Here is a 12,594-nt window from a genome sequence, read left to right as displayed (position 1 = left end):
TCCTTCCCAAACCGTCACAAGCTAACCTATAAAAAAATGTTTTTCCACCATTGGGTTCTCCAATAACTAGAAATAGTTGTGGGAAAGTGCTATATCATTGTGCTACTCAATTAGTGAATCAAGTGGACTCTAAAGCATATTAATGTTCAATCCACCAATTGGATCATAAAATGATCAAAACAAACAGAGCCTTTACATAATCTGAAAACTGAAATATAAAATTCTTATCACAGTAATCTAATTCTCAAAAGGACTTCATTAATAAAATAAATAATTCTTTTATTTTATTGATAGGAACATGAACTGAAAGAATGTATTACAATCCTACATAAACAAATCAAATGAAACAATCTCGTATAGACTTACTTATTATCTATATATGCACATTAACAAATGAAATTATAACAAGCCTAATAAAACAAAAATTTGTCAACTACCCAAACCGCCCTCTTCCTTCTACTAATCATTTAAGAAATTTCTTTAATCGGTTTTTGATGAATCTTTAATCCCCTCAAGCTGTTGAAGAACTTGCTCAGCCTCTGGGCGTGCTGATGGAGAGGGATCGACACAATGCAGAGCTAATTTCAATGTATTGAGCAACTCATCATCGCCAGAATTGGACCCGTCTCTCATTAACTCAACGTCAAACACTTCATTAGTCCACTCTTCTTTCACAATCGAAGCCACCCACTGAGGTAAATCTCCACCATCTGTTGCTTCACTTGGGGATTTTCCAGTCAAGAGCTCCAATATGATCACTCCGAGGCTGTAGACATCGGTCTTTGTGTTGGCATTTTTGAGTTTTGAGAGCTCTGGGGCATTGTACCCAAGAGAACCAGCAGTGGCAAGCGCATTGGTGTTGGCTGCATTGGTCATGAGGCGAGAGAGGCCAACATCTGCAATTTTTGGATTTGTTTCATCGAGTAGTACATTACTCGATGTGAGGTTTCCATGGATTATGTTCTCTTGGGTGTGCAGGTAGTGCAGTCCTCGTGTGATGCCCATTGCTATGTTCATCCTTGTCGGCCATGGTACTGTGGTTTCAGGCCCTCGAGCTGCATATATACAACACAGATATCAAAACTTCTATATAATGGTTTAAAATTTAAAATAAGGGAGTAAAACGGATTCTATGGTGGTTCAAACAATCAAGGAAAAGGTATTTAATAATAATAATAATAATAATAATAATAAAGTGAAATGTATGATGGTCCAAACACTCAAACAAAAGGTATCCAAAGGCTTTAGGCCCCTTGACAAAGTTTAGAACACCAATTTTGAACTTCAATAATGGTTCAAAATTTTAAAAGAGAAACTAAACAGATTCTATGATGGTTTTCAAACAACCAAGCAAAAGGTATCCATGGTTTTGGGCCCCTTGAGAAAGTATTTTAGAACACACATATCAAACTTCTATAATAGTTCAAATTTTTTAAAGAGAAACTAAAACAGATTCTATGATGGTTTTTTCAAACAATCAAGCAATAGGTATCCAAGGTTTATGCCCCATGAAAATAATTCTTGAACATTTTGCATCCCCGTGTTGTACTTCCCAATTAATCAAACATAAGGTATTTTATCCGTAAGGATCTTCCATCCCCAATGTACACCTAACCGCATAATATGATGGGACTCTCAAGGCAAGATCATGCCGTTGGAGTGCTTTAGGGACAGGTGGACAGGAATTTTGGAGACAGATGATCTGGATTTTGGTGTCATTTTATCCCAATTTGAACACTTGAGAACACTCTTGAAAAGTTGAATGGATAACTCAAGCACAATGGTGTACCTTAATCATGATCTGGTTTTATCCGTAAGGATCTTCCATCCCCAATGTACACCTAACCGCATAATATGATGGGACTCTCAAGGCAAGATCATGCCGTTGGAGTGCTTTAGGGACAGGTGGACAGGAATTTTGGAGACAGATGATCTGGATTTTGGTGTCATTTTATCCCAATTTGAACACTTGAGAACACTCTTGAAAAGTTGAATGGATAACTCAAGCACAATGGTGTACCTTAATCATGATCTGGTTTATTCCAATTGACTATCATCAATTTATGTGAAACTCGTATACTATAACTGAATTGTTTCAAATACCATGTAATTTTTTAGTTCCAAACATCAGAATCATGATCTGGTTTATTCCAATTTACTAGCATCAATTTATGTGAAACTCGTATACTATAACTGAACTGTTTCAAATACCAAGTAATTTTTTAGTTCTAAACATCAGAATGAGCCTAAAAAATTCAAGTTTTGGTTTAGCATACTTACCATGGAGGAAGGTTGCAAGACTCCCATTAGGCATATGATCAAAAACAAGAAGCTTCTCTCCTTTGGGTCCCAAATAATATGCTCTGAGGGCTAACACATTCGGATGTCGAATCTTCCCAAGCGCCACAACCTCACTCTCAAACTCCTTCTGTCCCTTCGCGACTTTCTCTCTCAACCTCTTCACCGCAACCTCATTACCATCTTCCAAAGTCGCCTTGTACACCGTTCCATACGGGCTCTTGCCCATTATCTCCGCTGTCGCACACAACAGATCATCTGCTCCAAACACAAATGGCCCATCGAAATGGACTAATTTACCACCCGCTTCGCCACCAGACTCAACTTCAGCCCCAGTTTCAGAAGGGACTGCCTTCTCGCCTCCCCCTGCAGGCTGACCACCGGCTTTTTTCCCATTGTTTTTCTTTCCAATCACTTTTTTCTTGACCAGACAACAGATTAAAACACAGCAGAGTAGCAAAAGAACCACAAGGAGGACTCCGGCTGCTATAATAATTATGTCCTTCGTATTAAGGCCACGATGGCGATGATTTGAACCCTCTGGGGGTGGAGATGAAGGCAGCATTTGAGGCGGGGGAGAAGGACATGGACTCGAGGGACTATACCCACAAAGCTGCAAATTCCCGGCAAAAGAGCTTGAATTGAAGGTTTTGGAGAGGAGAGAAGGAACAATGCCAGAAAGATTGTTGTTGGAAACATTGAAATAAGTAAGGTTGGGTAATTTGGCAAGTGAATTTGGGATTTTGCTGGTGAAATTGTTGTTAGACAAATCAAGTACAGTGATGGTAGAGATATTCCCAATTGTTTCTGGAATCTGGCCATTGAACTGGTTGTTCTTCAAGATCAGTACTGAAAGGTTCTGTAATCTGTCAATGGTTTCTGGGATTTGGTTATTGAGGTGATTGGATCCAAGATTGAGTGAAACAAGAGAAGAGAGGTTGGTTAGACTTGCTGGGAAGCTCCCATTGATAGAATTTTCCGACAAATTGAGCATTTCAAGGCTACCCAACTTGCTCAAAGAAGATGGAATCATTCCAGAGAGCAAATTGTGATCAAGGGTCAAGATTTGAAGCTGATAAATTTTCTTCTCTGTGGTTTCACTTCCACCCCATGAATCTGGAACAGAGCCAGAGAGGTTGTTGTGTTGCAGAGCAAGGAAGGTTAGGGAAGAAGACTGAGTTAGGCTAACTGGGATTGAACCCATTATCGAATTGAAGCTCAGATTGAGTCTATACAACTTGGTAGAGTTTGCAAGACTCAGAGGAATCGTACCAGTGAGCTCGTTATTGCTGAGATCAAGAGTCTGGAGAACAGGACAGTGACCAATTGAAGGTGGGATTGAACCCGAAAGGCGATTATTGAAGAGATAAATTCCTCTGAGATTGGGTAAGAACCCGAGAGAGTAAGGGACCGTACCGGCTAAGACATTGTCGTGGAGGCTAATCCTTCGAAGGGCTTGAAGCTGGCCGATTCTCTCGGAGATTCGACCGCCTAAGCCCTTCCATGGAAGCTGGATAGCAATGACTTGGCCATTAACACATTTGATTCCGACCCAATCGCCAGAGCAAGCGCCGGAGCTACTGTCATTCCAGCTCTTTAAAACTCCTTTGAAATCGATGAGTTCATGTTTGATGGCATTGAGAGCTTGGAAATCTGATTGGGTTACAACCACACCATCCCAGTGCTGGGCTGAAGCAAATCCAGAGGCAAAAAACAGAAGCAGAGGAAACAAGAAAATCCACGAGTACTTGTCTCTCTTCTTACTTTCTTCCATAAATTGCAGAAACTGAAATGGGTATGTGGGTGATTGATGATTCATGAGCAAAATGTTGATGGTTGTGGAAACTGTAAGAAATGTTTTAGAACAAAACAAAAAAATTGAAAGAAAGAAGAGAGATTGAGGAAGAATGGAACTTGATGTCTCTCTTTCCTCCCTCTTTTGCTAATTGGTTTTTGCAGCGAAGGAAATCTAACATTTGAGTGTGAAATAGCAGATTAATAACACAGAGAGAGAGAGAGAGAGAGAGAGAGAGAGAGAGAGAGAGAGAGAGATAAGGAATCTAGGGAGTGAGAGGATAGGACTCAGAAGCGAGAGTTGTTGGTTTTGGTTAATGCCATTCCCAACGGCTAGTTTTTGTGAACAATGCATGTTACTGAACTGTTTCTCTTCACTTTGTTTGGAGGGAAGGGTACTTCTCCAACGGCTACATTATTTTATTATAATAATAAAGTATGTATTTTATCGTTTTTATATATGGTGGGGGCTCAGTGGCCTTTAATTTTTCTGTCTAATACACAGTTTTTCCTTACAAAATTGATTGTAATATTATTAAAAATAAAAATAAAACAAGAATTTTATTTTTCTGCCTAATACACAGTTTGCATTTCTTACAAAAATTGATACCAAGTCTAATTACAGTAACGTTGTTAAAATGAAAAATCACAATCTTTGCCACTGTCAGCTTCCAAAAATGATCGTTAGCCTTGACCCAGTCTCGAACAGCATTTAGCAACAACGCCTACCGTTACACCTGAACAGTGTGTATTGTTTGATTAAAGTTATAATTTTAAAAAAATTAAAGTTTTAATACACATTTTTATATTCTTAGCTACTTCTCAATCAATGCTTCATATTATATATGGCAATTTTGGACATACCAGCAAGTTTATTGGCTTATTTAAATTACATCACATTTTTATTTTTTTACACATTTTTCAAAAAAAAAAAATCAATAAATTAGTTTTTTTTCTTAATTGTCAAAATAGGCCTACGTGGTTATAAAATAATAATAATAATAATAAATACTGGGAAATTCTAAAACGAATTGTTTTAAGCTTGGGTGATTTGAGTAAATAATTTTAAGTTAATTTCTTTCTTTGTTTTCTGTAATAAAAAAATATGCAGCAAAAAAAAACAATTTTAAAAGTGCCATCATCCTCTTGGCGCAAACCATTCGCATAGCCAGATTTTACAGCTTTTAAACCCAGCAAGCAGCTGGTATTAACTTTCTGCCGCCAGTGGTAGATTCACTTTTTTTTTTTTTTTTTTTTTTAAACAATAATCTACATCATAGACTCGTTTATTATTATTTAAAAAAAAAAAAAAAATCATTTACACTGCACAAACATTTCAATCCGAGATGATTCTCTAAAGCTCCAAAACAAAAAAAATAAAATAAAAAGAAGCAATTTCATTTCCAAATAATTCATATTTCTCAAAGGAATGATGGTTGTACATGCACAATTCATTTCATGAATCGAACAAAATAGCAAAAGTTAATGAAATACACCCTATTAAAAGCAATAATACAACAACATTCCATCATATAGAATAGAACCAAACCAAATCTCATTATAGTTAAACAGTGAAAATGAGACAGATACCAAATATTAAGGGGAAAAGAGGATACCAACCAAAAAGAAGTGAATGGTATCATCAAATGTATCTGCACGTAAACATCATTACGATTTAAAAGGACGAAAAAAAAAAAAAAAAAAAAAAAAAAAAAAAAACAGATGTGCTGCACTTGGTTGTATACCATTCTTTTATCTTTACGATGCTGCTACCCACGCGATGTATTTCGTCACACATAAATCCGGTAGAAATTCCATTAACAAAATGTTGCTTAAATCTAACATTACCCATCAATCATCCACCGCAAACCAACTATTCATAAAAGAAAAATGAATTATAAAAATCACCGAATAAGGTAAGACTGCAATTTAACAAAAACAAAAAAAATCAAAAAAAAAGAGGAAAATGAGCCGTAGCTTGAAAATCTTGGCTCGAAATTGGCTCGAATGTCGTTTTGGGCGTTTTTGGTGGTCTGAAACAGAGGAGAAAGAGGGAGAGAAGAGAGGAAGAAGAGAAAGAGGAGAGGAAGAGGGAATGGAGAGAAGAGAGGATCCCTCCGCTTCTGTCGTCAGCCGAGCCCCTCCGCTTCGTCGCAGCACCACCGCCGTCGCCTCCGGTCCCGCCGAGCCCCTCCCCTTCGTCGCAGCACCACTGCTGTCGGCCGAGCCCTTCCCCTTCCCCTTCCTCCTTCCTCCTCCTCCTCCTTCCTTCTCTTCTCCCCCTGTGATTATGCCCCCTCTAGTCCTCCTCCTCCTCCTCCTCCTCCTCTTCCTTCCTTCTCTTCTCCTTCTCTACTTCTGAAATTGGATTCGAGCCAATTTCGAGCTCGACAATTCGAGCTACGTAGCAGTTCCAAAAAAAAATACATACGAATAGCCCCAGCACAAATGAACATACGAGCAGGGCATTTTTGGGGAGTAACCCACTTCCCATTACTCAATAGGACAATAAAATATACTAATTCCTAACTCTCTTTTCTAGTCTTATCACACATCCATTTTGGTATCCTCATCTTAGCAACACTTATCTTCTCTACATGTTATTTCTTAGTTACTCAACATTTTGTTCCATACAATAATATGCTGGTCTAATAACTTCCTTTTTAATCTGATGGGTACTCGTTTATTGCATAATAATCCAGACGCACTCCTCCACTTAAGCCATTCCGCCTTAATTCTGTAGACCACATTCGCTCCAATCTCTCCAGTCGTTGTGATAATCGATCATAAATAACGAAAATGTTCACTCTTAGGGCTAGTTTGGCAAGTTCAAAAAAAGCCCAAAAGTCAAAAAAATTACCAAAAAAGGTAAAATGTTATCACTATTCACCAAAAAATATATATATAAAAATTAATATACAAATATTAATTTGAATGGTAAATTAATGTAAAAGTTCAACTTTTCCCACCCATCAACGTACTAACGTCAGCCACATGCAATGAAAGGAAAAAAAAATAATAATAACATGTGTATTCACTAAATTGAATGGTAAAGTTGGGCCTGTGGGGGCCCACCATGGGTCTCGTTTTGATAATCCAAACCGTTCAATATGTACAACTCATCTAATACTATATGCCTGTAAAAAATCACATCTATCAGATATCGCTAACTACATAATCAAATCAGTTTTGTATAAAAATTGGATGGTATTATAGTTAACAGTTGACAAAAAAAACTACCACGATCAGATAGCTATCGATATCCAATCAACGTGATTTTTTACAAACATATAGTACTCGACAAGTTCTACACAATGAACGGTTTCGATTAGAAAAACGGGACCCGTGGTGGGCCCCCACGGGCCAAACAATACCATCCAATCAAAGCCCGAAAAGGAGCCAATCTTTTCCCATATATTCACCAAGCCGACTGTAATGTTCCCATCCGTACGGCGTACTACATATCTTCTTTTACACAATTTTTTAATGCACATTTTTCCATAAAAAGTTAAAAAATTAACCCAAACATCCAAATTTTGTTTCTTAACTTTTTAGTCCAAAAAGACAAAAAGTGCACTTATTTAAGACACCCCAAACAACCCCTTAGGTAGTTCTTAGTTCTCAATCTTCACTTCTCCTCTTTTTCTATTGTGGCTGTTACTAAAATTACACTCTATATACTTGGTCTTAATTATGTTTATCCTAAATCCTTTAAATTCAAGTACTTTTCTCCAAATCTCCAACTTAGTGTTAACTCCTTCTTTAGTTTCCCATGGCACACCATTCTGAATATTGTGTGTCAACTCATCCATAACTAAAGCAAAAAGATAAGTGTCACGACCTGCTCCCCGTACCCAAGGGTTAAGCATCGTGATAGCCAGTAACTGAAGTTACCTACGGCCAATTCTTAAACAAATAAATAAATGCGAGCGGAAGTAATATTTAAATGAGGGTACCAAAATAATCATTGGAGCTTCTATTTTTATTACAAAATGTATTGACCAAAAAGGCCGATATTTACATATAAAAAATATCCTAAAAGTGTTGTGTGTGTCTATTCCGTAGCCCCGCATATAAGACTTTCCAAAAGCTATTTCTGAATTGCATTATTTCCTGAAAATTGGTAAACAACCATAAGCACATAGCAGAGTGAGAAATATTATACCAAGAGTATAGGGGACACGAAATAGGGGACACGAAATAACCATGGATAGTTAGTTAGGCAAAAATATTTACATAATTCGGTTTGGTAAATAAGTCATTCAAGTCGCAGAAACTGAAATACATAAATTATGTAAATAAATAACCATAACCACGGGTACCAAACAGAACAAAACAGAGGTCACATGAGTAACAGTCAGAACAGAGGTACGAATTCAAGAGGTGGCTCGTACGGATTATAGAGGTGGCTCCCACAATAGTGTGGCACTTATCTCCGCACAGCACTTTGCCCCGCACAGAACAGAGGTCAATGGATCCATGACAAACAGAGGACCACAAAGTAGTCAAACATAGGCCAATGGTTATTTAAGTCCCTCAAGGCATGGGACTCCCGTGGTAGTACTTACAAAACATAATTGTTTATAAGGTTATAGTCAAATATTCTTTAAAATATAAACAAACATATCCATGGGTTTCATTTTAGCAAATAGAGTTCAGAAATTAATCCACGTAACTGAAATATTAATATAATTTATAATAACTTATAAAACATAACTTGTATAAAATAAATTATGATAAGTTAAAACATACGTAAAATATATTATGGTAACTCAAGATATAATATTGTACGGGGAAGAAATAAACCTTCTCGTATAATCCTGTTGATCAAGTCTACGCTCCTCCGTACGACGTCGCTTTACTCCCTGAAAACACAAGCGTGAGCTAGCCGGCGGGTGTGTGCCGGAAACCCCTCCGATACCTAAGTCAGAAAAACAGACAAGTAGACAAGAAGCTCTGTGAATTCGAGAATCAAAGTTGTGTTACCTCTCCATAGGTGATGTTTGTGACCTTTTATAGGTTCCGTGTGGCACAATCCAAGTAAGACTCTTACTCCTCCATGTAGAATCCTCCTAGGATTCATACTCCTGAAAGATAATGCTTATCCTTCAACACCCCCCTCACTGCTTAAACCAAGTGGGATGGTTTTTACCATGGCCGAACTCCAATATGACCGAAGTAATCATGATCACGCCGAGCCATAGAGTAGACCGAACTATCGTTAGTTCGGTTCTACCTTCAATGTTCTTACCCCAGTTTCTCCTGTGTCAACAGTGTTAAATCTAAACCGATCTAACTTCTAGCAAGGCTTTTAGACTGAACTAACCATACTGCGCCTTAACCGATATAAGATTTAGGGGTTGTTTGGGATGATCTAAATAAGTACACTTTTTGACTTTTTATGAAATATGGATTGGGTTTGGGTTGGGTTTGAAGTGATGTGTAAGAGAGATGATGTGACTTAAATAAGATGATGTGACTTAAATAGGATAGTGACTTTTTAACTTTTTGTCTTTTTCAAGACATGCCAAACTTGGCCTAGTATGGTGACCGGGCTAACCTCTTTGGGACCGGAGTAACTTTAACGGCTTTTTTACTCAGCCCTTCTCACTGAGGCCCACAACGGCCCATTTACGTAGCTCGGCCCAATTTCCATATAAATTACCCTCTCAATTGCCCCTTAATTCCATCTGCATAGCATGATAGGGATTACTTGTTTAACCAGCCGGGCTATGGTTTTTAAGCCTTTTCAGCCGAGCTTAAAACCCTTTAGCTTTTCCAACCGAGCTCAAGCCCTTTAGCTTTTCCAGCCGAGCTAAAATCTTTTAGCCTATCCAGCCGAGCTCATCCCACACCGGGCTCTGCTTGTCCGGTCAAAACGTCTCTTCAATCAGAGCAACTGAATCGTTTCTTCTTCCCATGACACGTGGCACACCCTTATTGGCCTATTGCAGCTGTCACGCCGCTGTCATACTTCGCATAATTTGAACAGTTCCCGCCTTTCGCCCCTTCTCTTTCCACAAAACAACCCTTTGTTTCTGAATCACTTACACCATTCACTCTTTCTTCTCTCCTTTTGCCTCCATTGTTCTCCATCCTTTGCAACTGTGAAGCTCGTGCTCGCTGCTATTTTCTACTTCCATTTCCTTCTCTTCACCTGGTAAGTTTTTCAAACCTGTTTTGCTTTTGTGGTCTTTGCATTTGCTTTCTTTCATTCTTGGCACACTGTTTCTGTTTTTGCAAAACATATTTTCTTGCTCTGCCTTGCGTTTTCTGGGAAAAACTTCATAAGAACCCCATGAACTTCATGAAGCTGTCTGCAGAACACTTAGTTTGATCCACAATTACCATATAACCGAACTAAAAAGTAGTTTGTAGTCGATGTCATTCTATCAGACTACTTAACCGAACTAGTACTCCATGTTGGTACCAGTAGTTTCAATAAGTCAAACCACTTCTTGATAGACCTTAGCCGAGGTATCCAACCGAACTAAGTCTGCACTTAGCATACTGGGAAACCTTAATTTCGACCGATCTAGGTCTTTGGGGCTAAACCAACTTTCTTAGTTTTTAGACCAAACTCAGAAAGCTGCTCCTAGGCGCTCAACCGGTCTAACATTACCTACTAATCCATCTGAGCTACCAAGCACCTTGTTGAAACCCAGATAGAACCTGTAACATCCTACATAGCCGAAGTAGGACTTCTTTTTTCTTGCTTCTTATTTTGTAGCGCGGTCCAGCAAACTGTGCTTAACACCTTTGTTTTTCACTTTGCAGACTTAGGTTGCCCAGATACTCCTTTGGGCGCTCAACCGAGCTACACAGCACCAGTCTTCGACCGGGCTAACACAACTTTTAATTTATTCATAACTTATAAAATAAATGGGGAAGTATAGGTTTTTAGTAAACACTCCGGGTGGCTTGGCCGAATTCCGAAGGGGTTATAACATCCCTGACGATGTCCGTCTAACCTTAGCCGAAAAAGATGTTATACCTTGGGGAAGCCAGGGCTTTGTACCCTTTACCCTTTTATCAATAATAGAAACCGGACTAAGATTTCCAGTCCAACCCTTAATTTGTGAATTCCTTAGGCAAACGAGAATATGCCCAACCCAGCTTTCCACCAACTCATACTGCATTATAATGGGCATAGCCGAGCTAAACCGCCGAATTGGCATTAACCTAGGCTTAGCCGAAATCTTCCACCAGTACTCCATAGGGTCAAAAGAAGACGGATGGGTTTACTATCTTAGAATACGCCGACGCCGAGAAAAAATAATAAAAGACACACCGGACAAAGACTTGAATGATGATGACTTTTTCTGGGTGTCTGGCAATTTTGAAGACCAGCAAGCCCAGATTCCTGGCCGAAGTATAAACTGGAATAAAGGCGAACCTGGTATAATTACTTTGGTTTGTTGGCATGCTTTGTTTTATTTCGGTTACCTGCTCCTGAACCGAACTAACAGCTTGTCTTCTTTATGCAGATTCAACCCATCTTCAATCCTTGTACAGTTACCCCAATCTGAACACTATCCGCGCCGTACTTCGTTTTCCCGAAAGAAGCTGGGCCAAACTTCTAAATTTCGAACCGACATACAGATACAGCGGCCGCCGAAAAGCCAGAGTAACTGACTTTTTGTTGGAGGACACCCCCGAACCGGACCCAACCTTGCCACAAATTATCCTAATCTCACTGACTGCTGAAGAAGAGATAGCCAAAAGGAACAGAGTCAGGGCTCTCTTGACCGAGACAAACAGGGCCGAGGTACCACCACCAAACCAAACACAACAAACCGTAGTGGCCCTACCATCACAACAACCTTCTTCGTCACGCCGAACTAAGCGCGCCCATACTACCCAGACCGAACAACGCTTAATTGATGAAGACGAAACCATTCTGCCGCCAAGCCCTCTACCGAGCTCGCAACCGGAACATTCCGACCGGGCCAGCTCTTCCAAGTGGGCACCCAAACTGACTTTCCAGAACCGTGATATTCAGGACACTGATTCAGTTGTTACTGAAAAAGATCATTTGATGGCTTTCAACCTTGCCAAGAGTGTGTGCCTCCCAGCTGACATGGAGCACCACAAGAACTTGACCGAGCTAAAGGCCATCCGCTCGGCCACGAAATCCATGATCTTGAAAAGTTGTTCTTCTTGTCTCTCTAAATATCACCAACTTTCTGTTTGGTTTTGACTTTAGTTTCTTTTTCAGGCCGTGCAAAAGGGCCAAATTGCGCATAAAAAGGTGTTGGAGCTCAAGAGCACAGCAAGGCAAGCGATGGCAGAGGTTGAAGCAAAAACAACCGAGTTGAAGGAGTCCCACCAGAAAACGACCGAGCTAGAGGCCGAGGTAGCTCGTCTAACTGGACTAGTTACCTCGGCCGACGCAGACAAGCAAAAGGCCCTAGCTGTGATGAAGGATAAGTACCTTCGTGAGCTAGTCAAGCTCGAAGATAAGAAGGATGTCGAGATAACGGAGCTGAAGAAGAAGGCAGA

At 39.5% G+C, this 12,594-nt stretch overlaps 1 protein-coding gene across 1 annotated transcript; it reads right to left on the bottom strand.

Annotated features, from left to right (window-relative positions):
- Positions 1-254: 254 nt before the first annotated feature.
- On the bottom strand, positions 255-5,443 carry LOC114307871 (probably inactive leucine-rich repeat receptor-like protein kinase IMK2). Its single transcript, XM_028253324.2, has 2 exons — positions 2,281-5,443; positions 255-1,055 (listed from the first exon to the last, which is right to left on the bottom strand). The coding sequence occupies exons 1-2, from the start codon at positions 4,115-4,117 to the stop codon at positions 481-483; spliced, it is 2,412 nt and encodes an 803-aa protein (XP_028109125.2). The 5' UTR covers positions 4,118-5,443; the 3' UTR covers positions 255-480.
- Between the last annotated feature and the right edge of the window lie 7,151 nt (positions 5,444-12,594).

Source organism: Camellia sinensis, chromosome 10, assembly GCF_055761805.1.
Source record: "Camellia sinensis isolate YWXY chromosome 10, ASM5576180v1, whole genome shotgun sequence".
In the NCBI taxonomy this organism is placed as follows: Eukaryota; Viridiplantae; Streptophyta; class Magnoliopsida; order Ericales; family Theaceae; genus Camellia; species Camellia sinensis.
This window is presented reverse-complemented; position numbering and strand designations above follow the sequence as displayed.